This window comes from Oncorhynchus mykiss, chromosome 12, assembly GCF_013265735.2.
Source record: "Oncorhynchus mykiss isolate Arlee chromosome 12, USDA_OmykA_1.1, whole genome shotgun sequence".
NCBI lineage: Eukaryota > Metazoa > Chordata > Actinopteri > Salmoniformes > Salmonidae > Oncorhynchus > Oncorhynchus mykiss.
Window position 1 is genome coordinate 70,750,667 of NC_048576.1, and position 25,118 is coordinate 70,775,784.

The following is a 25,118-nucleotide window of genomic DNA, read 5'->3' on the forward strand; positions in this document are numbered from 1 at the left end:
ATTTTTCAGTTGAGAAAGTGCTCTGGGGCTAACTGAAGGTTATACTCTAAGTTGTGTTTATTTTTTAGTCCTTGGAAAAAGTAATACAACTTGATAACAGTGAGTCTACTGCTCGTGATTTAGGAATGCTACGGACCGGCCCCCGTCAGCTGGCAGAGACATGGACACCCAGGCTGGTAGTGAGCCAGACCAGTGCCTCAGTCACCATCAGCTACTCCTAGCTCAGATTTATCACAAGCATCACACCCTCCCTACCCCAGTGTCTTTATATGATTATCAATGTATTCATTTAACACACCCGACAGGCGGGATACTCCTCCACGTAAAATAACATAGACAAAAGATGAGACATGGCCCAGCCACACATTTTAAAAGCTGTGAAGTTGCATATGAGACAAGGTCATAGTGTGTGTCGTCTCCACAACCCAACTGGTTTAAACTGACTGGCCACTTTTTTTGACATCCTCTATCAATATGAAAATTGTGCCCTATTTAGAGTGCCTTCAGAAACTATTCATACCCCTTGACTTATTGCACATTTTGTTGTTACACCCTGAATTCAAAATGGATAAAAATAATTCTTACCCATCTACATAGAATACCCCCCCCCCCCCCCCCCCCCCCCAACCTAGATGCATTGTCTCCTCCCAACAAGTGTGCATGACCAAAATAAATGTAGTGATAGCCTTACCCAGTCAAGAACATTATGTAGTTCTACAGCATCAAGTACAGTAATGTACTGTTAGAATCCACTTTTCTTAACCAATATGTCATATCAAGCCAATGAAAAAGCCCCACATTGACTTCTCTTCCTCCAATGAAAAGGCTGCTCTCTAGTGGACATAATGATCATGGTGCATTAAATGCATTAAGAATCAAACCATTAAATACAGGACACAAAATCAACTGCTTCCATCAAACCATTAAATACAGGACACAAAATCAACTGCTTCGATCAAACCATTAAATACAGGACACAAAATCAACTACTTCCATCAAACCATTAAATACAGGACACAAAATCAACTGCTTCCATCAAACCATTAAATACAGGACACAAAATCAACTGCTTCGATCAAACCATTAAATACAGGACACAAAATCAACTACTTCCATCAAACCATTAAATACAGGACACAAAATCAACTGCTTCCATCAAACCATTAAATACAGGACACAAAATCAACTACTTCCATCAAACCATTAAATACAGGACACAAAATCAACTGCTTCCATCAAAACCATTAAATACAGGACACAAAATCAACTGCTTCCATCAAACCATTAAATACAGGACACAAAATCAACTACTTCCATCAAACCATTAAATACAGGACACAAAATCAACTGCTTCCATCAAACCATTAAATACAGGACACAAAATCAACTGCTTCCATCAAACCATTAAATACAGGACACAAAATCAACTACTTCCATCAAAACATACAACTTATCTAATGAAAAGTTATTTCAATCAATCGTTACACAATGGCCCAATAAACACTAACTACAACTCTCAATATACCCTAACATGGTTAACTCTCTTTTATATGTATTTGCTATTTGTTGATGCTATAATTATAGTATGCACCATAAAAGGCGAGTAAATTATGTTATCACAGCATGGGCTGTATTATTTTCTCCTAAAATGAATTTACCAAACATATCCAATGCAGAAAGAATGACATAAATATCCAGGAGAAAAATACTTTGTTTGACCTTTTTCTATTTTAACTGAGAGCTGAACTATCTTCCTCTATAGCCCCTCTACATTTCCTTTGCCCTTGTCCTTGCAAAGACAAAGGAAAGTGTTCAGCACTTCTCAGATAAATAGTTCCTACTTCCTGATGGCATATTTATAAAGAGGAAGACTGAGGAAAACATGCAGAACCGTACTGCAGGAAAAGTTTCAGACGAACATGAGTTCGAGAATGAAGGGTTTTGCATTCTTTTTGCTGGCACTATGTTGCTGTCTGTCTGGGACACAGGGTCAGGGAGACCACGAGGACCAGAAAGCATGCTGCTCATCTGCCACTTGCTCTCTGATGAAAGAACTGACATCTATAGCAGAGAAACTAGGAGCCATGGGGGAGAAACTGGGAACTATGGGGGATAACCTGAGACTCATGGAGACCCGGTTACAAACCAGTGAGAATGAAGTGGAGGAGCTGAAGAGACTAACTGGAGGTAATATAGCGGTTTTCACGTGTCACCAACCTCCTATCCACCATTGCTTCTCTGTCTATTATAAGGATTATCCTATATTCAACTTTCTAACAGCCTCTGATCTTTGAATACATTATTGTATACAACTGATATGATATACACTAAGTGTACAAAACATTAGGAACACCTGCTCTTTCCATGACAGACTGACCAGTTGAATCCAGGTGAGCTATGATCTGGTATTGATGTCACTTTTTAAATCCACTTCATATAGAATAAGGGGAGGAGACAGGTTACATAAGGATTTTTAAGCCTTGAGACAATTGAGAGATGCTTTGTGTATATGTGCCATTCAGAGGGTGAATGGGCAAGACAAAATATTTAAGTGCCTTTGAACGGGGTACGGTAGTAGGTGCCAGGGCACCGGTTCGAGTGTGTCAAGAACTGCAACACTGCTAGGTTTTTCACGCTCAACAGTTTCCCGTTTGTATCCAGAATAGTCCACCACCCAAAGCACATCTAGCCAACTTGACACAACTGTGGGAAGCATTGGAGTCAACATGGGCCAGCATTCCTGAGGAAAGCTTTCGACACCATATAGAGTCCATGCCCTGACAAATTGAGGCTGTTGTGAGGGCAAAAGGGGGTGTAACTCATTATTAGGACAATGTTCCTAATGTTTTCTACAACTCAGTGTACTTTTTAATATAGGTAATCTCATCCATCCTGTATCTCTCTCAGGTCGGCCTCAGGTGGCCTTCTCCGCAACTCTCTGGGAGACAGGCGATGCCACTGGGAACACTGGACCTTTCACCACTCCCATTCCCCTGCAGTACAAGAAGGTCTTCTCAAACACCGGCAGCTCCTACAACCCTGCCACAGGTACTAGATATACTCTCACACTGTGTGTGTGTGTGTGTGTGTGTGTGTGTGTGTGTGTGTGTGTGTGTGTGTGTGTGTGTGTGTGTGTGTGTGTGTGTGTGTGTGTGTGTGTGTGTGTGTGTGTGTGTGTGTGTGTGTGTGTGTGTGTGTGTGTGTGTGTGTGTGTGTGTGTGTGTGTGTGTGTGTGTGTGTGTGTGTGTGTGTGTGTGTGTGTGTCCGTAAACTAAAAGCTATGTCCCTACAGGTATCTTCACTGCCACGGTCAAAGGAATGTACTACTTCCGTTTCACGATGATGAACAACCTGAACACCCCTCCTAATTCTGTGGTGTGTTTGACCAAGAATGGCCAGAGGCTGGTGTCTGTCTGGGACACTACAGGATCTGATGCCAACGACAGTGGCAGCAATGCAGTGGTCATTCCTCTGGAGGTGGGAGATAACGTCTATGTTGAGTTACAGGCTAACAGGCTGGTTTATGATGATGGCATGAACTACAACACCTTCAGCGGCTTCCTGCTCTTCACAATGTAAACATGGAACACATTTCAACAGCTAAATGGTTGAAATGACTTTATTTTCTTTAGTAGACATAAAATAGTAATCTGTGCTTCATAGCACACTGTGGGGTTATAATGCAGTGCAATAATGTATAAGAGTAGGTTGTCATCAGGTGGACATCTAACTGTATAAATAAATACAAAATGTATTGATCCTAGATGTAACTGAACATTTTTGTATGGTAATGCTTCACTGAAGTGAAAACATGTAATAACTTTTACTATATGTACATGAACTTACATCTGTCAATAAACGTTGAACCATTCATGAAAAAACATTCCTTTACTACTCCTAAGTGCCATAACCCAAGTCTGAATTCCCCCTAAGTGAACTGGCTATTATATTGATCAGGGTGAGGTACATTTGAAAGGAAGATGCATGCATTTCAAAATGGATTTTCCAAGATACTGACAAAGTAAACTCCATTTATAAAGACCCCGTCAGACACATTTAATGTGTCTGTAAATAAGTGACACATAAAAATCAAATAATGTCCTGTAATCATATGAGTTTCAATTGACCAGTGGTGGAAATAGTACTCAATTGTCATACTTGAGTAAAAGTATAGATACCTTAATAGAAAATGACTCAAGTAAGAGAAAGTCACCCAGTAAAATACTACTTGAGTAAAAGTCTAAAGTATTTCAAATCAAATCAAATCAAATGTATTTATATAGCCCTTCGTACATCAGCTGATATCTCAAAGTACTGTACAGAAACCCAGCCTAAAAACCCAAACAGCAAGCAATGCAGGTGTAGAAGCACAGTGGCTAGGAAAAACTCCCTAGAAAGGCCAAAACCTAGGAAGAAACCTAGAGAGGAACCAGGCTATGTGGGGTGGCCAGTCCTCTTCTGGTTGTGCCAGGTGGAGATTATAACAGAACATGGCCAAGATGTTCAAATGTTCATAAATGACCAGCATGGTCCAATAATAATAAGGCAGAACAGTTGAAACTGGAGCAGCAGCACGGCCAGGTGGACTGGGGACAGCAAGGAGTCATCATGTCAGGTAGTCCTGAGGCATGGTCCTAGGGCTCAGGTCCTCCGAGAGAGAGAAAGAAAGAGAGAAAGAGAGAATTAGAGAGAGCACACAAATTCACACAGGACACCGAATAGGACAGGAGAAGTCCTCCAGATATAACAAACTGACCCTAGCCCCCCGACACAAACTACTGCAGCATAAATACTGGAGGCTGAGACAGGAGGGGTCAGGAGACACTGTGGCCCCATCCGAGGACACCCCCGGACAGGGCCAAACAGGAAGGATATAACCCCACCCACTTTGCCAAAGCACAGCCCCCAAACACTAGAGGGATATCTTCAACCACCAACTTACCATCCTGAGACAAGGCTGAGTATCGCCCACGAATATCTCCACCACGGGTCAACCCAAGGGGGGGCGCCAACCCAGACAAGACGATCACATCAGTGACTCAACCCACTCAGGTGACGCACCCCTCCCAGGGACGGTATGAGAGAGCCCCAGTAAGCCAGTGACTCAGCCCCTGTAATAGGGTTAGAGGCAGAGAATCCCAGTGGAAAGAGGGGAACCGGCCAGGCAGAGACAGCAATTTATTTGGTTATAAATATACTTAAGTATCAAAAGTAAAAGTCATAAATAATTTCAAATTCCTTATATTAAGCAAACCAGACGGCACTATTTAAAAAATATATATTTCATTTACGGATAGCCAGGGTCACACTCCAACACTCAGACATCTCTGCCAGATCAGAGGCCATAGGGATGACTAGGGATTTTCTCTTGATAAGTGAATGAATTCGACCATCTTCCTGTCAAAATGTAACAAGTACTTTTGGGTGTCAGGGAAAATGTATGGAGTAAAAAGTACATTATTTTCTTAAGGAATGTAGTGAAGTAAAAGTAGTAAAAAATTGAAATAGTTAAGTACAGATACCCCCAAAAAACTACTTAAGTAGTACATTCAAGGATTTTTACTTAAGTACTTTACACCACTGCAATTGACAGGGTCTTCATTTCATTCACACATTCAACATAAAAGTTAGTTGTGGACAGGGGTTTTAGATCTGAAATAAGTGTTTCCTATGTATCATTATGGAAGAACAGTAATTTAGGGAGAGTCAGAGGTCATGGGGCAACATAAAGCATAGAGGTCTGCATGGTTTATGATTGTTATAAGCTAAACACGTTTACATTTTGTAAGTGACCTTTAATAAATGCCCTGTTGTCTTTAAGCTACTGTTTTTAACTTCATTGCCTCTCTTTACTCTCTCTCTCTTTTCAAAGCAGGTCCATTAATTTGTTGTTTTGCGCAAGTCTGTATTTTCCCTCTCTGTTAACCACCCAAAACTTTCCCGCATCTTGTGCAATATTTGACAAGTGCACAATATAAAGAGGAAGACTGGGCTGAGAAACAATACAGAATGATACTGCAGGAAAGGTTTCAGAAGGCTTTGAGAATGAAGGGTTTTGCAGTCTTTTTGATGACACTATGCTGCTGTCTGTCTGGGACACAAGGAGACCACGAGGACCAGAAAGCATGCTGCCCATCTGACACTTGCTCTCTGATGAAAGAACTGATCTCTATAGGAGAGAAACTAGGAGCCATGGGGGAGAAACTGGGAACTATGGGGGATAACCTGAGACTCATGGAGACCCGGTTACAAACCAGTGAGAATGAAGTGGAGGTGCTGAAGAGACTAACTGGAGGTAATATAGCGCTTTTCACGTGTCACCAACCTCCTATCCACCCATTGCTTCTCTGTCTATTATAAGGATTATCGTATATTCAACGTTCTAACAGCCTCTGATCTTTGAATACATTATGACAACTGACAGTTCAATATAATCTCATCCATCCTGCATCTCTCTCAGGTCGGCCTCAGGTGGCCTTCTCCGCAACTCTTTGGCTGACAGGCGATGCCCCTGGGAACACAGGACCTTTCACCACTCCCATTCCCCTGCAGTACAAGAACGTCTTCTCAAACATTGGCAGCTCCTACAACCCTGCCACAGGTACTAGATATTGTCTGTTTGTGTGTTGCATCATGTTGTGTGGTGCTGTGTTTAGAAACTAAAAGCTATGTCCCTACAGGTATCTTCACTGCCACGGTCAAAGGAATGTACTACTTTCATTTCACAATGATGAACAACCTGAACACCCCTCCTAATTCTGTGGTGTGTTTGACCAAGAATGGCCAGAGGCTGGTGTCTGTCTGGGACACTGTAGGAACCGATGCGCACGACAGTGGCAGCAACGCAGTGGTCATTCCTCTGGAGGTGGGAGATAACGTCTATGTGGAGTTACAGGCTAATAGGCTGGTCCATGATGATAGAATGAACTACAACACCTTCAGTGGCTTCCTGCTCTTCCCCATGTAAACATTGAACACATTTCAACAGCTAAAATGGTTGAAATTACTTCATTTTTTTATATAAAGGTTGTATTCAATCCGTATCGCAGAAGTTCCGCGTTGTAGCCCGATTGCCTTTAAATGTCAGTGGCAACTGCATTTACAGCAGACCGGCTCGATTGGAAATGACGTTTAAATTTCCAAGCACGCGCAACGCAGATTTTCAGCGATATGGATTGAATCCTGCCCTTAAGTTAGTAGACACAACATAGTCATCTGTAACACAGTGGGGTTATCATGCTGTGAAATGATATGCTTTCGGTCTTTTATTGTCACACTTTCCACGAGGCTGCTGTTCCACCACAAGACAAACTCTTTGTCAAAAGAAGATGTGTCATCTGGTGGACATAACTGTAAAAATTAAAAGCCATTGGTCTTAGAGGCAACTATAAAATGTTTGTACAGTAACGGTTCAATGAGAAAAATAAAAAATAATTCCAAATTCATAGCAGTTACAATACATGATAATTAAACTTACATCTGGCAAATGTTTAACAACCATACCTGGTGCAAAAAGACTCCTTTATTATTAAGACACTATTCACAGTAGTCTTAATTCACATTCTTTTCAAACCCGTACGCATGTCCAAAATAACTAGTAGGACTTTGGAGGTTTTCCATCGGAAATCAAAGAGTTGTTTCACAAGCGCAGTAATGTACAGAGTTTAGTGGTTCAAGCGCTGTGCAACATTTTCTGGAACGTTTGAAAGACATTTCACAAACATGAACATGAAAGAATATCTGCTTGTTTGTGTTTCAATACGTAGTCATATTTCTGAACAAACCTATTCCTTTACTATGAGTTTGGCTGAACACAATGCCTTCCCCTGGTCGTTGGTGGCCCTACAGGTGTAAACATCCGAGTCCTCTGGCCCAACCTGGGCCAGGACCAGGGTGCAGAGCCCATCCTCTTCATACTCTATCTGCACCCGGGATGACTCCTCCAGAGGCTCCTCCCCCCTCAACCACACCACCTCCGGGTCAGGATACCCTGAAAGGAAAGGTCAGAGGGGTGAGAGAGAGGAAACATCCAATGACAAGAGCTCAGGAAAATAGAATGTAACAGTTACACACTTGAAAAGCTTAACATGTATCACACAGCAGGATGCAGCTGTGTGGCCTTGAGCAAGGGACTTAGTTAGGCACGATAGCTCTTAATCAATGCCCAACTTTGAAACAAAGCCTTTCAAATCTTTTCAAGCACCAGCTGAAACTCAGTGAAAAGGTGTCATTCGGTCAACCAAACAGGTCTAACAAAGCGATTGAGATGGAAGCCGTTTGTAGTGGAATGCAGTGTATAGGTAGGTACCTGTGAGGTGACAGGAGAGGCGGGCGGTGGAGCCCTGGGAGGCAGTCTGGTCCGTTAGGGTCAGGGAGAACTGGGGCCCCCCCTGGAGTTTGACCTCTAGAGACTGCAGGGCCTGCTCTGCCTCAGGACTCAGGGGGCTGTCTGTCAGGGGTCAGACACAGGGTCAAGGATCACATCAGAGTCGTAGCCTGGTCAACCAGACTGAGGACAAGTCAACCAATGGTATGCGTAGCACTCATTTGGTTGACAGGTCTAACAGGGTCATATCACTAGGGGCGCAACTTTGGTTTTAGAAGTGGGTCCGCGTGGTCCTAAAGCACACCGCTGCCTGATGCTGTATCACATTCCAATTATAAAACTGTGGTGGAAATGCAATTTCAGAATGAAAAGTTGCACCCCTGTGTATCACATGAGGAATGCTAGGGTTATGAGAAACTGACATGGTTTGTATTGAGTATGGCAGGTTTTGGAAGTCTGAAGGGAGGTCTCACCTTCTGCAGGGGTGGTGGGAGAGCCAGGCCCATCGGCTTTAGACAGCAGAGCCATCCTCTTCAGCGCCAGCAGGGCTTTCCCTGTTTTCTACAGGAGATACACAGAGAGGCTTCAGTCAGTTCACACCAACTGGGGGATGATGAAATAATTAAAGAACTGAAATGTAGTAAAATACAAAGTGTCACCTTGGTGGGGAACCCAATACCTACCTTCCACTTCTGCTTGGCGAGGTACCTCTTCATCTTCTCCTTGGAGAGACACTTGGTGGTGCTGGGGTCTGCTGAGATGGGCTCAGCTATCCAGGAGTGGACCAGAGCCTCCTCACAGGATATCCTGCACCTGGGTAGGGACAGACAGAGAGGGTTAGAGGATGGACAAGGCTCATCCATAGACAGTCACTCAGAGACATACACATATATACATGTACAGGTATATGGTGTTGTCCCAGACCTTGGTTCCTTGTTGAGCAGGGAGCTGATGAAGTCTTTGGCCTGGTCAGTGATCTCTTCGAAGCTCTCCTCATCAAACTCCCACTGAGCACCAGTCACCAAGGCCAGGGTCTCTGCCTCACTGTTACCCTGGAAGGGAGACTCACCACTCAGTCTGAACACGCACACAAACACACACACTATATATGAGCAATAGCAATGTATGGCCACTAGGTGGTAGAAAAGCTAAATTTTGTCAAGCCCTGTTGTAGGCAGAGAGGAATGTCTCTAATTGAGAATTATTTAAACAGAATATTTATTGCCTTAGTACTCACAATATGTAGCAGATGACTCCAATGCTCCACATGTCTGTAGCTAAGCTAACAGGCTCATAGCCAATCACCTCTGGAGCCACAAACTCTGGTGTCCCGTGCATCACCTTCAGGGGAGTGGAGGGGTCTGGAGGACAGACAACACCTCAGGGTAATGAGGATGCGTCCCAAATGACACCCTATTCCCTACATAGTGCACTAATTTTGACCAGGACCTTTTTAAAACACAGCCCCTATGGGCCCTGATCAAAAGTTATTCCCTATATATGTAATAGGGTACCATTTAAGGCACAACCATATATCACAGTGAACACAGAGGCAGACATCATTCATTTTCCAGGTGTCGCAATGCAAACCAACAATTCTTCCAAAACCTGCAGCACCATTCAACACCCTTGGCTCTGTCCCTCAGCCAGCCCCATACTCACCCAGCTTGCTGGCCAGGCCAAAGTCAATGATCTTAATGCGTGTGCCAGTGTGATCAACACACACTATGTTTTCAGGCTTCAGGTCCAGGTGGATGATGTTCTGCTGGTGCATGTAGCCAATCCCCTCCACGATCTGCTGCATGTAGTGCACACTGGCCGGCTCTGTGTGCACAAAGCTGTCGTCCACTATACGCTCAAACAGCTCACCTCCGGCAATACTGCACACAAACAATCACAGGGTCAATAATGGTTGTATTTTCAATTGGATTAAATTCAACTCAATTCACATTAGTGACAGCGGACCTCATGCATTTACTTCTACAGGGCTCCATGGCTTCCACTGCCATGTATTGTGGTCAATGGTTGTTGTCTAGATTCTATACTTACAACTCCAGGACCATGACCATCTCTGGCTTGAGATCATAGGCCCCCAGACACTGGACCAGTTTGGGGTGGTGCAGGTAGTTCATCAGCTCCATCTCTTTACGGGCCGCCTCCCTCTCCTTGACTCGCCGGCCCTTGTAGAACTTTCCGGCACACACACGGCCCGTCTGCTTGTGAGTGAGTTTGAACACCTGGCCAAACCTCCCCCTGTGGAGTGTCACAGGAGATAGATGTCATTAACTTTACTGACTATTGTCCCATCGGGGGAATTTTGTTGCAGTGTCATGTACATGTTTAAAGAGGCGTTTAAATAACAAATCAACTTTGATAACAGTTACATACCGTTGAAGTCAGAAGCTCACAAACTTAGGCTGGAGTCATTAAATCAAATTTTTCAACCACTCCACAACTGTCTGGTTAATTAACAAACTATAGTTTTGGCAAGTCGGTTAGGACATCTACTTTGTGCATGACACGTCATTTGTCCAACAATTGTTTACAGACAGATTATTTCACTGTATCACAATTCCAGTGAGTCAGAAGTTTACATACACTAAATTGACTGTGCCTTTAAACAGCTTGGAAAATTCCAGAAATGTATGTCATGGCTTTAGAAGCATCTGATTGGCTAATTGACATCATTTGAGTCAAATGGAGGTGTACCTGCGGATGCATTTCAAGGCCTACCTTCAAACTCTGTGCCTCTGTTTGACATCATGGGAAAATCAAAAGAAATCAGCCAAGACCTCAGAAAAAAATTGTAGACCTTCACAAGTCTGGTTCATCCTTGGGAGCAATTTCCAAATGCCTGAAGGTGCCACGTTCATCTGTACAAACAATTGTACGCAAGTATAAACACCATGGGACCACGCAGCCGTTATACCGCTCAGGAAGGAGACGCGTTCTGTCTCCTAGAGATGAACGTACTTTGGTGCAAAAAGTGCAAATCAATCCCAGAACAACAGCAAAGGACCCTGTGAAGATGCTGGAGGAAACAGGTACAAAAGTATCTATATCCACAGTAAAACGAGTCCTATATCGACATAACCTGAAAGGCCACTCAGCAAGGAAGAAGCCACTGGTCCAAAACCGCCATAAAAAAGCCAGACTGTGGTTTGCAACTGCACATGGGGACAAAGATAGTACTTTTTGAAGAAATATCCTCTGGTCTGATGAAACAAAAATATAACTGTTTGGCCATAATGACCATAGTTATGTTTGGAGGAAAAAGGGGGAGCTTGCAAACCGAAGAACACCATCCCTACCGCGAAGCACGAGGCTGGCAACATCATGTTGTGAGGGTGCTTTGCTGCAGTAGGGACTGGTGCACTTCACAAAATAGATGGCATCATGAGGGAGGAAGATTGTGTGGATATATTGAAACAACAGCTCAAGACATCAGTCAGGAAGTTAAAACTTGGTCGCAAATGGGCCTTCCAAATGGACAATGACCCCAAGCATACTTCCAAAGTTGTGGCAAAATGGCTTCAGGACAACAAAGTCAAGGTATTGGAGTGGCCATCACAAAGCCCTGACCTCAATCCTATAGACATTTAGTGGGCAGAACTGAAAAAGTGTGTGCGAGCAAGGAGGCCTACAAACCTGACTCAGTTACACCAGCTCTGTCAGGAGGAATGGGCCAAAATTCACCCAACTTATTGTGGGAAGCTTGTGGAAGGCTACCTGAAACATTTGATTCAAGTTGAACAATTTAAAAAGGTAATGCTACCAAATACTAATTGAGTGTATGCAAACTTCTGACCCACTGGGAATTTGAAAGAATGATGAAAGAATTAAAAGCTGAAATAATTCTCTACTATTATTTTGACATTTCTCATTCTTAAAATAAAGTGGTGATCCTAACTGAGCTAAGACAGGGAATTTTTACTAGGATTAAATGTCAGGAATTGTGAAAAACTGAGTTTAAATGTATTTGGCTAAGGTGTATGTAAACTTCCAACTTCAACTGTACCGATAAAAAGAGACTAGCCTGCTGGCCTTACTGGGATGATAGGAACATTAGCCCAAGCTATTTAGGCAGGATATCACACCTGGCACAAATTGTCTATTCCTGTTTTTCCTGCTGAGGGGTGCCCTATACCTGCTCCCAGATGGGAGTAGTTCAAAGTCCAGGTACAGTGGCTTGGGTCTAAAATTACCTTAAAAATCTCATCCAGGCCTGTCTGTGTGACTCCAAGTACCTTGCTTGCTGTGGTGATAATCCTTCTCAGCATATTTCTCTGGCTGACAGTGGCATTGCCAAACCAACAAACAATACAAACAGTTAAAATACTCTCAAGGAAAGACTTATAAAACAGAGTCAGTATAGAAGTCTACATTAAAAGATCCCAGAAAGTACAGTCTCTGTTGGATCGTTTTGTAGATCAGGTCTGTACATTTACTCCACTGAAGCTTATTGTCCAAGAGGACACCCAGGTATTTGTATTCCTCTACAATCTCTATGTTCTGACCTCTGATAGATGTTGTAAAGGTAGGTGTTGTGCATAGACTTCAGGAAGCGTACATCTCTTTGGTCTTACTGGTATTGAGGACCGAGTGTGATTCCTCACACCACTCTACAGAGTCATCTAGGACCGGGCCATGGTGTTCCACATCATCATGCAACAGGCTGATCAAGGCAGGATCACCAGCGAACTTATCGAGGTGTCTGTCAGGATGGGAACTAGTACAACTATTAGTGTACAAGATGTACAGGAGAGCCTGTGTTGGTGTTGCGTATATCCTACACATGGGGGACCTATTTTGACCCACTGTGAGGGTTGGCTCAGGAAGTCCAACATCCACAAATCCAGCCCCCCATCTAAGGAGTCCCAAATGAGTCTCTGTGCCAGAATGAATGTAAGGCTGGATTGTGTTGAAGGCAGAAGAAAAGTCAACAAACAAAACCCTTACATGGGATTTGGCACCCTCTAGATGTCTGTAGACCATTTGGAGGAGAATAAGAACGGCATCATCAACTCCTCTGCTAGGCTGATAGGCAAACTGAAATGGATCAATGAACTTCTGGGTGGAGCTGAGAATATGATGACTTTTCACAGGTTTCTCAAGGCATTTCATTTCTAAGGATGTGAAGGCGACAGGGTGGTAGTCATTCAGCACAGAGGGATTAGATGCTTTAGGAATTTGTATAATTATTGAGTTTTTCCACAATACTGGTACATGTTGCTGGTCAAGCGAAGATTGGAAAATGTCTAAAAACACCAGCCAATTGTTCAGCACAGTACTTTAACACATGTTCACTTATTTTGTCTGGGCCTGGGCTTTTGTGTGTGTTACATTCCCTGAACAACTTCAAAACGTCAGCCTGTTTAATCCCTTGCCAGGCCAGCCTCGAGTTTCCTGAGGAGAGGCTCCTCTCCACCCTTTGCTTGTATGCCTCCTTGTCCACCAGTATCTGTCTTTTGATCTCATGTTGTACATCTCTTGAAGCCTGTCTGTCACCCCCAGCATAAACTGCCTTCTTCCTATCAAGTAGTGATTTTAGATGTTTTGATACCCAAGGCTTATTGTTAGGGAAGATTTTACAGGTCTTAGTAGGCACAACTGACTCAACACAGAAGTTTACATAGTCTGAAATAACCTCTGAGTTCATCCAGATCAGAGCTGCTGTCCTCAAATACCTCCCACATAGTTCAGTCAAAACACCCCTGGAGACCAAATACCTCCCACATTGTACAGTCAAAACACCCCTCGAGACCAAATACCTCCCAAATACCTTGGTAGCTTTTTTTTTCTGTAGGTTTTGTCCCTACAGGTGGCAGCGGAAGAATAAGTATGGCCAACAGAGTAGTTTAACTGCTTTACACATACACAGAGCTAGTCAAGTTTGCACTAATATTGCCATCCACGCAATGGATTGATGAGACACTTTTGTCCATACAAATCAGATTCAGTCTATGATCACATGAATGTGTGTGGGGAAACATTGTCTCGAGGGCCACATCTGGATTTAAATATTCAACAGAGGGCCACACAGATTTTGTGTGGAACCGATTTGTTTGTCAAAATACATTTGCAGGGCCAAAAAAAAAGGACAGTTACTTCAAAATATATGGGTCCATTATAATTTCTACAACTTGATCTAGTTTTAGACGTTCAAGAGTAGCCTGGAGTGTTTTTTAATTTTTTTTATCTACAATAATAATTTCCCCCAAAAATGTATAAATACTCAACCTCCCGCAGGCCAGATCTGTATTTTACCCACCCCTGCTCTAGACATACATAGACACACAGACCTGTGAACCCCATGGACCATAATGCAACGGTAATCGGTGCCAAACCGTCTGTATAATCATGGCTGCAGAACAGCTTTCTCCATCTGGAGAGCTGAGATAGAGATCTGACCTAGATCTGACCAGGAATGTAAAGGAAGGGTTGCTGTCTCTGAGTTATCCCTGACCATGTGACCTGACCAGGAAGAACTCTGGGGTTTTCACCAGAGATTTCCTGGTCAGGTCATGGAAATCTCAGTGTCCTAACTACAGTACTAGAATTTAGAGATTCTATTCTATGGTCCTAACCACTAAATCACTGAGACAACTCTCTGCCTTCATACTGTACAAGTTCAGAGGAAGGAGAGGTGTTAGTAGAGATACATACACATGTAAAAGATATGGTAGAGTGAGTGGATCAGAAAATTAAAGCACGTCCCTTATTCTGACTAAATGGAGAGGATCAGGGTTGCTACATGCCCTCTCTGAACACTTCTCTCCTCTATGCGCTGTCTGTCTGAACACTTCTCTCCTCTATGCGCTGTCTGTCTGAAATCTTCTCTCCTCTATGCGCTGTCTGTCTGAAATCTTCTCTCCTCTATGCGCTGTGTCTGAAATCTTCTCTCCTCTATGCGCTGTCTGTCTGAAATCTTCTCTCCTCTATGCGCTGTCTGTCTGAAATCTTCTCTCCTCTATGCGCTGTCTGTCTGAAATCTTCTCTCCTCTATGCTCTGTGACTCAATATTCCCCTCTCTGTTGACTAAACACTGAATCTACAAGTGTTTTTGTCAAGGCTAGATCAGCCATGTCTTTGACATTTCAGAGGGGAGTGAACCATTTTTTTTGCTTGAAAAACCTTGTGAACAAGAGCTGGCATGAAACCAGTTAGTGAGTGTCCCTTATCTGTAGATGAACAGACATCTTTGTTCATGTCAATGAACCTACCTGTGCGTGTTTTTTTGTGTATTATTTAATGGGAGATACTTACACTCCCAGTTTCTCCAGTACATTGTAGTGATCGGTGACCTTGTGGGTGGAGTCGATGGTGACGTCCTCATATGTCCGAGGAGACTCCTCCTCTTGTGGCTCAGCTACAGATCACACACAGAGACGGACATGTGAGCTATCAGTCGTCAGATAGGCCGCATCAATCAATGCACCTAATGCATGCTATTGATACAAATCTACTGGAAACAGATTGAGTTGAAAAATCTTGTTGAAATGTGTTCCTCTCTGCAGCTGATGGCATGACGGGTGCCATCAGCTGCAGATAGATTAAGATTTTACATTTTACATTTGAATTATTTAGCAAACACTTTTAACCAGAGCGACTTACAGTAGTGAGTGGATACTTTTTCCTGTACTGTTCCCAGTGGGAATCAAAACCACAACCCTGGCATTGCAAGCACCATGCTCTACCAACTGAGCCACACGGTATACAGCCACACATGAAGTTCACAGTATACGACTCCTGCTGGAACCAATCAACTAGACACCAACATGGCTCACCTATCTGCTCCATCTTGATAAGCTGAGACTCCTCACTGGGCTCGCTCACCCCCACCACGTTGTAGGCCCTCACCCGGAAGCAGTACTCCGCCTGAGGCTCAAGCCCTGAGCGCACCTTGTAAGAAGTACTCTTGCAATGGGCTGAGAGCGCACTCCAGTCCCCAGACTCAGCGGGGCCTTTTCTCCTCACCTCCACCACATAGCCCAGGACAGCACTGCCTCCGTCGTAGCAGGGCCCAGACCAGGACAGGACCAAACAGAGAGGAGAGACAGAGAGGAGAGACACCACAGGGCTGGAAGCTGGGGACTGGGGCCGCTCTAGGACCAGGAAGACACGGTACAGGTTATAAACAGGTTCGGCACAAAAACACACAAAGCACAGAAATGTTTTGCAAGGGTTATTTACCTATGACAGAAAGAATGAGGGTGTGATGCGCCGAGCTCTTGCGGTCTCGTACTACAACGGTGTAGCGACCTGAATGCTCAGGTCCTGGCTCTGCTATCACCAACGTAGTGCTCTGATCACTGCTCTCTACCCACAACTCAGACCCATCTACAACCTACAGAGTGAGTTAGACAAAGATAGACAAACTATACACTCACACGCTCAGAACACTATGAAAAGAAGGCTAGTGATATTTGTTTACTTGTTAGAAAATATATTTTTTTAAATTAAAAAATATTGTACCGGTTCTTTATTTCGTATCCAGCAGGACACCACAGGGGGACTTCCGCAGAACACACACGTCAGACGGGCTGTCTCTCCTAGCCGTGCCTCAATGTAGGATGGGGGATCCTTAAACTGCAACGAGACTGTGAAAGATAGGGTAAAACAAACTTCTGAGTTTTGACTAGAGTCCACTAGGGGCCACAATAATTATTTGTTTACAAAACATTATTAACTATGTGTGAGAACTGTGTTTGTTTTTGTACATGTAAGTGTCATTGTGTGTGTATGGTGGGTCGGTTTGCTTGTATGACTGTTGCATTTGTGTGTATGTGCTTTTACGACTGTTGTGTTTGTGTGTATGTGTTTATGTGTGCGGGTCTGCAGGCAGGATTTTATGACCAAACACAGATGACATACACACAAGTAGCAGCAGTCCTTATGAAACCAGCAGTATCCAACAACTACAAACACCTACACACACACACACACACCAGTACATAACATGGTAAAACATTCAGACCAAACATCATTTACATTGAAAATGAATTGCCTATACTGTTATCAAGTATGCTGAAGATAGAAATGGTTAGATATCATTTATAACCACGTACAGATGACTTCCTTATAACCCTGACATTACATTACATTGGAGAAATCCATTTAAGTGCAAAGCCCCAAAGGGCTTTGTGGACACAGCCTCTTTCTGGTCAGTAGTCAAATCAGTAAGGCAGTATGGCATATTTGACTAAAACCACTGTGATAAAGCTGCACTTCTGTTCTAATTGGTGTGAGTGTATAAAGCACTTTTTCTTTGAGACAAGAAGGACTGACGTCACAAAACCTCCCATGGAATGCATTCAACTGATGCCCGTCTATTTTTAAATATTGAATACATTTATTTACCGGCCTACTTCTAAACAACTTTCCTCTTTCTTACACACAGATTAGAGGCACCTGATAAGACTGGACAGCCAGCATACATTAAGTTATGACAAATCAGCTTCTGGGCAATCCACTGAACGATGTAAACCTACACCATCTATTGACAAAGTTACAAGTTATCTACACAAAAGGATGCAATTAAGTCAGGGATGGGCAACTGGTGGCCCACATGAACTATACATCCTTTTATGGTTCTACCTGGTAACACCCTTACCCAGTTCATACACAATAACACTCTAGCCTTACCCAGTTCATACACAATAACACTCTAGCCTTACCCAGTTCATACACAATAACACTCTAGCCTTACCCAGTTCATACACAATAACACTCTAGCCTTACCCAGTTCATACACAATAACACTCTAGCCTTACCCAGTTCATACACAATAACACTCTAGCCTTACCCAGTTCATACACAATAACACTCTAGCCTTACCCAGTTCATACACAATAACACTCTAGCCTTACCCAGTTCATACACAATAACACTCTAGCCTTACCCAGACCAGAGCAAAGTCCCTCACCACAGCAGCACAATACACACTGGCAATACAGAGGAGTGCAAAGGGTCAAACTAAATGTGTAGCTCTAGTATCTGAGGCTGGACGACAATATGATTCAAACGCTGTGGGTTGATAAAAACACAAAAGATGAAAGCAAGGACAACAACTGGAAATGTTATACAGAATAAATGCATTGAAAGAGAGGCAGGTGCAGCTCTTGGCTTGTTCACAGATGAAGGGAGAGACTAGTGTGTATCTTACCTGTCCCCGAGCTGGCTCTCTTCTTTGGCGTGACTTCTGTGGAGACTGGTGGAACCGAGGTGATGTGAGATGAGATCACAGGTGCAGGTAGTTAGTGATAGGGGTGTGGGAGGGCGTGGCTAAGCTCTCTCTGGACCATAACCAAAGATTGTTTATTATATTGACAAGATATTCGAGTGAAAGCTCTAACAATGGAAATACATGTCCTCAAATATGGAAGGCAGGCAGGAGGAAGCAAGATCAGGTCGGACCATTCTAGCCAATGAGAGGGCAGATACACGTGTGAACACCAGGCCATAGAGATAAATAGAGGGCTCATATTTTTATCTGTGCCATTATAGTGTCTGTGACAGCATGGGCTTCTCCATTTTAAAGTAGTCCATTTCCTTTATCATTGGCTGATTGCTCCCAACTTATAGGAATCTCCACCCAGTTGACTAATTTAAAATGGTGGAAGCCCTCAATGGCAACGTCCATGCTAAAATGGGTTATGTCCATGATGAGGCCTTTATCTCTATGACAACAGGAACAACTCCGATATATTTGATCATATATGCCTCACGTAGTAAATTACAGTTTTACATTACATTACAGTTTTTGTTCACAAAGTTGTCTGAATACCAGCGTACTAAATAGTATGCGAAAAAAAATATGTTTTATAGTATGTGAAATTTCGTCATCTAATGCGTGATTGCGTTGACTCTTGTCCATCGTTCATTTTGGTACAGCAGATCAATGTATCTGATTATCAGCTGTTGTCAAACACATGAGTTGAAAAAGACGAGTTAATTCTACTCGTTGAAACGCCGAAATGAGTATGCGGTTTTAGTTTGTAGTACGCTAGCACGGGTATTTGGACACACCCACTGTCTCTAGGTTTGACTATGCTACAGTGGACTGTGCAAAAGGGGGTGCAACTCAATTTTAGGAAGGTGTTCCTAATGTTTTGTACACTCAGGGAATAAGAGATAGTCTATAATGAGTTCCTGTTTCACCTTTTCGGGGTCCTCCTGTGCTCGGGGTGTTAGAGCTTATTGTGGAGCTGGATTGTCTGAAGACACTGTCATTGTTGGAGGACAGTAGTAACTTTGAGCCTCTGTTCTCCATAATGTTGAGGGGAGTGGAAGTGTGTGAAGTTGCGTTCAGGACTCCCCAGATAGGCTTAAAGTCTGCGTTGTTTCCATCAGGGGACAATTTCAGTTTCGTATCCCGTAACAGAAGGGACAAAAGGGGAAAAAAAACACAACATCAGAATCTAAACTCTTACTGCAGTGCAGTTAACCCTTTGTGTTGTTGGTGTTCATGCAAAAAGCCAGTGGAATACTGCAGTTTCACTGATCTGCTTGTGGTACGCCAGTGATCTGAGCACACTTCAGCATTGTGTGTGTGTTGTCTTACCTCTCACACACACAGCTGCGCTGCTGGAGGTCTTTCCCGCTCGGTTCTCTGCCACACAGGTGTAGGCGCCCGCGTCCTCAGGTAGGCATTCCCTCACCACCAACCTAGCCTCACTGCCATCGAAGAGGGGCTTCCCAAAAAACACTGCCTCACCTGCCCACGGGAACACCCATATACTGCAACATGAAACTCTCTCAGAGCTCAGGCCACTGACACTAGTCCTCAGCTTCAGGGTGTGTGTCTGTTCGTCTCAGAGAGTGTGAATGTGAACGAGAGAGACCGGCATAGAAAAGGAAACTGAGTATGTGTGAGGGAGAACACCCACTGTCTTAACATTTAATTCAGGTGTTAACGGAGGAGCGTGAGCAGTATCACTTGGAAGTAGTTTCTTATCCTTCTAAAGGGGTGATATATAAAGAACTACAAAACATCACAAGGTAGTACTAATTCGCAACATGGGCAGCAGAGTGACGCAAATGTGCTTTTTATTTACCTTGTTGTTTGGGCGTTCAAGTACATTTGGCAATGGATATAAAATGTCACAGTGGACATTGATTTTAATGAAGACATTTTCTATTCAAATTCATAAAGTTGACTTCTAATGGCACAGAGCCAAATTGTGCAGGACATGGAGAATAAGGCCTGTCCTCAGCTCACCATTGTGCAGCCAGGACACACTGATTGGCTGACTTCCTGTGATAACCCCTCGGAGTGTGACGTCACTTCCTTCATCTGCCGAGCAGTCCTCCAAAGACTCTGTGAACAGGGGTGGATCCAGACTTCTGAGGGGGGTTGGTGTGTGGCAGCTGTCCCCTGGATGAGATGGTGCAGGTGGGGTGAGAGACAGGGTAACAGGGGGTGAATGGGACGGGGGTCAGGGGTCAGGGGACAGAGAGTATCATAAGCACATTTGAAATTCATACAGCGGGCCATCTGTTCTATGACAGCCTGATAAGCAGGCTCCTATCGCTCTGTTTGGCACGCGAAACAACCACACGTACATGTAGCATCTTTGTGTATGTGCTCTGAAATGAATCAATCAACACTCAAATCACACTTTGTCACATACAACAAGTGTAAACCTTACCGTGAAATGCTCACTTTACTAGCCCTTAACCAACAGTGAAGTTCAAGAAGAGTTAAGAAAAATATTTACCAAATAAACTAAAGTAAAAAATAATAAAAATGAACACACTAAAATGACAATAATGAGGCTATATGCAGGGGGTACCGGTACTGAGTTAATGTGCGGCGGTACAGGTCATTTGTACATGTACCATAGCACTTTGATACCAGTAGACCTACTAATTTGGGTGGAATTTGGCCACTCTGTTTTCTCACCCTGGGGGAAAACAACTGCTAAAACACTTTTGGTCAGCTAACAGCGGGGTGTTCTGCCTGGCCTGTCATCTTGCATTGCTGACAACGTTTCCTTATCGCTGCTTTTGTATTTCTGTTCTTCCTCTGCTCTAATGTGCTAACCACATCTCTCATCTAGCAGAGTATTTATCAACTCTCCCTGTTACAGGAAAGACTCCAGCATACCGTGACTCCTATTATATTGTCTACAACGCAGACACAAATAGCCCAAACCCACACATGTATATTGGGAAAATAAGCAAAACACATGCAACAGAAACACTGAGACCCTTCCTCTGTGTTTCTCCACCAGACCACCAAATTAGTATTAAGACAGCAGTAGCACACAGCCAACATCTTGGCACTAAAACATCTCACAGTATCTAAATTGTAAATCTGTTTGTTATGCAACAATACATATCTATTGACAACAACTAAACTTTTATCTTTATTTTCATCTTAACATTGATCCCTGGCTTTAATCTTCAGCCAGATCCAATGGGATGACACTGTCTGCTTGCTGACGTCAGACACTAGCTTCTTCCTTGCCACTCCTTCAATGCTGAACACCCCCTGGGTTCTCTAGAGTGATTGGCCTGCGACGCTCCTGCAGCCGACCTCAATTGGTAGATTCCAGGCTCTCCATCCATTCTTCTGACTTAAGGATGAGGGACTGGTTTTTCTCGAGCTTCCACTCATGTGCCTCCTCTATCCTCTCCACCCAGGGCACTGTGAGCTCGATGAGGACCACCTGCTTGGTCCTCTAGACCAGAGAACGATATCTGGTCTGAGGATTGTGCTGGCTATCTTCTCTGGGAACTGGAGCTGCTTCTTGAAGTTGGCCCACATCTCCCAGTCACCTGCTGTGTCAAGGATCCCTTTGGTCCTTGTTCTCTTTGCTGCGATGTCTCCTGGCATGAGGAAGTGGATGAAACAGGGGCCCTGGTTGAGTTGTTTGGGCTTTCTCCTTGCCTGCTCCATTCCCGCGGCCAGTCCCGCGGCCAGTCCCGAGTCAGTATTTGGTCATGCTGACACCTGAACTTTCCATTGGTCAGAGCTGCTTGTCAAGAGGACACGTGCTCCAGGTTGGCTGGTCATCCACATAGTGTGCAGCTGGGGCTCTCTGTCAACCCCCATGTGTGGAGGTTTGTTGGTGTGGGCAACACATCATACACAGAGAAAAGCAGAAACGTAATCCGCTGCCCTTCCATGTTCCAGATGTCTTGCCAGGTGAGTGCCCTCTCTTGCACACTCTTCCATCATGTCCAGCTGCCCTGTTTTTTCCTGAGTTCGATCCCTGCCTGGCAAACCCTCTCATCCTTGCTGTCCCGCAGCATCATAGCCTGATGTGCTTTTGTTGCCTTGTACTCATTTACAAAAAAAATGTATTGGCAGCTGCAGCTTGCTGTCTGTGCTGTACAGGCAGATGAAGGAGTAGCTTCATGGGACCGCCAGCCATCTCCTGAGGAAGTTGTTCATTTTCCTCTCAAGTGCCTCCACTGTTGAAAGAGGTACCCCATAGGCAAGCAGTGGCAGAGGAGTCTGGGAAGTATCCTGTGTTGGTAGCCACATGCCTTAAACTTGCCTGGCAGGCCGCAGGCCGCTCTTCTTCAGAGATGCCATCCACGTGTCAGCTTGCAAGAGCATCTCCTTCACATCTCTCTTTGTCATTGAGCTCGGGACTGTACCACTTCCCCAGGCTCTTCACACTTCCCCGGGCTCTTCACACTTCCCCAGGCTCTTCACACTTCCCCAGGCTCGAGGTGGACTACCTTGGTGCCTCTAGACCAGAGAACTTTAGCACTTCCCCAGGACCATAATCATCCTGACGATGGGGATGGTCTCCTCTCCAATCTTGAATCGGTACAGTTCCTGTACACTTACCCTTTTCAGGCTTGAACTCCATCCTGGAACATTTGGTGAGCTCTTCCAGATCCTCCAAAATCCATCTGCCTTCTAGAACTGACTTAGCTGTGATTGTCACATCATCCATGAATGTAAAAAAAATGTATCCCCCTAATGTCACGATATAATTCACACGCTGCTTACACGCCTCTTTTACTTTCCAGTGCGGATGGAACTGTCACAGTAATGTCATCCTACACTACAGGTGTTTAGGATACTGCACTCTGAGTGAAACACAGTCACAAAACATGTACAAAGGAGGCTGAGGGCGGCGGGACAAATGTTTTTTCTCCAAACACCTTCCTCGGGTTGTTCAAAACAAGAACCACATGGCCTTTTAAATGCACTCACAATCAACAACTGGGCATGTAGATTCCTGCACAGCCAGTACTCAAGAAGTACAGAGTCCAAACACCAATACAAGATGTTAACATCTACAATATCAAACTGGTAAGCAGAAACAAAACCAATAAATAACATTGTCATGTAAAACAAGCAAATATACTATCTGAAAATGAAAGCCAAATGCTTTGTCATGGTGTGTGGTTAGGGTTCATTCAGCTATGCAGTCTCTGGGATAAATGTCTGTTCTGACTTGTCTATTACAATGTTGACCTGAACAACTAGATAGCAATGCCAATAGTTAATCTCCTATACCCCCCCCCCCCCCCCCCCCCCCATCACCACCATGCACTATACCATTACGCGCTGACAGACAGTACGCACATGCACACGCACTGAACACTCACACACACACACACACACACACACACACACACACACACCACACACACACACACACACACACACACACACACACACACACACTCTCTTACCTGTACTAGAGGCTGTGTCTATCCCAGTCCTAGTGGCAGTAGCAGAAGTGATACTGGCTGCCAGGATGTTTTTTCCCTGCCCAGGGGAAGTGTTGGTGGGTCCGATGTACATCCTGAGGGTTGATACATAGCGCTTCTTGGAGCTGCTGTCACTGCTCATGTCCGGCTCCACAATGTCTCTGCATTCAACGCACAAACTTAAACAGTCATTTCCCGAGCCGCTTATCAAACATCCTCTCCCTCTCTCGGTCACTGTTGCTCTCTCACACTCACAGCCAACTCATAGATCAGTCATAGTTAGAGAGAGGGGCATGAGGGAGGAGACTCTCTTTCTCCCTTTCACTTTGTCCCTATCAGTGTGTCTGTGTATCTCTGTCCCCTTCCCACACCCACCCACCCCCTAAGCTCACTAACCCCACAGCTAATAGAAACACACACACACACACATATACAGAAAGAGAGAGATTATCCATATACAAACACAGCCAAAGGTTGCTTTGTCAAGTGTTTGATTTGTTCCCATTCACCTGTCTTACTGTTTGAGTGCTCACTTATCAGTGTAGAGACTGAACTTTGGATGTGTGTGACATCTCTGTTACGTACTGTATGTATAATTTCACACCGGTGGGTGAGAGCATTGAACACAACAGCCACACCCCCATAACAGTTAACATAAATCCCAGAGAGAGACAGCCACTAGAGATCTTTCCACAGTGAGCCGTGTCCATGGTAACACAGACTGTTGAACGAGTGGCTGCTACTGCAGCAACCAGCAGCTCTGTGGGTGCGTTCCCTTCCCTCAGGCTCAGTAGAGAGGAGGCTTTACTGTACAGACACTGTTACTATGAGCATCCCTAGTAATAGTAGAATGACCTATGTAGATCTAGGTCTAGTCAGTTCTCTCACACAGCACAGTAAGCCAGTAAACTACAGTCAACCTGACGACAGTAAGTCTTGTGTTCCAGTCTTGTGAAGCAGTGTGCTGCACTGGCACAAACAAATACACTAGATGTTTGTCTATCATAGTTATTGAAACTGTTCACTGAACTGTTGATACCTTTACTGATAGTAACTTATTAATACCTAGCTTAATGCCTCTGCATCCCTCTCACACACAGAGCATTTGTGT

General features: G+C 44.1%; 3 protein-coding genes across 3 annotated transcripts; 2 read left to right on the plus strand and 1 right to left on the minus strand.

The window, feature by feature from the left end:
• Positions 1 to 1,847: 1,847 nt before the first annotated feature.
• LOC110538201 (complement C1q-like protein 2) lies at positions 1,848 to 3,879 on the plus strand. Its single transcript, XM_021624856.2, has 3 exons — positions 1,848 to 2,187; positions 2,908 to 3,048; positions 3,293 to 3,879. The coding sequence occupies exons 1-3, from the start codon at positions 1,920 to 1,922 to the stop codon at positions 3,577 to 3,579; spliced, it is 696 nt and encodes a 231-aa protein (XP_021480531.2). The 5' UTR covers positions 1,848 to 1,919; the 3' UTR covers positions 3,580 to 3,879.
• A 2,108-nt stretch (positions 3,880 to 5,987) lies between these two features.
• Positions 5,988 to 7,500, plus strand: LOC110538203 (complement C1q-like protein 2). The gene is made up of 3 exons (XM_021624859.2): positions 5,988 to 6,295; positions 6,461 to 6,601; positions 6,681 to 7,500. Exons 1-3 carry the CDS (start codon positions 6,010 to 6,012, stop codon positions 6,965 to 6,967), a joined length of 714 nt encoding a protein of 237 aa, XP_021480534.2. The 5' UTR covers positions 5,988 to 6,009; the 3' UTR covers positions 6,968 to 7,500.
• On the minus strand, positions 7,253 to 24,348 carry LOC110538202 (myosin light chain kinase, smooth muscle). The gene is made up of 17 exons (XM_036938258.1): positions 23,990 to 24,348; positions 20,547 to 20,702; positions 19,890 to 20,042; positions 19,487 to 19,660; positions 18,492 to 18,536; positions 16,802 to 16,926; positions 16,520 to 16,673; positions 16,114 to 16,431; positions 15,593 to 15,695; positions 10,376 to 10,579; positions 9,989 to 10,206; positions 9,564 to 9,687; positions 9,251 to 9,403; positions 9,010 to 9,139; positions 8,800 to 8,887; positions 8,309 to 8,449; positions 7,253 to 7,990 (listed from the first exon to the last, which is right to left on the minus strand). The coding sequence occupies exons 1-17, from the start codon at positions 24,147 to 24,149 to the stop codon at positions 7,785 to 7,787; spliced, it is 2,652 nt and encodes an 883-aa protein (XP_036794153.1). The 5' UTR covers positions 24,150 to 24,348; the 3' UTR covers positions 7,253 to 7,784.
• Positions 24,349 to 25,118: the final 770 nt, after the last annotated feature.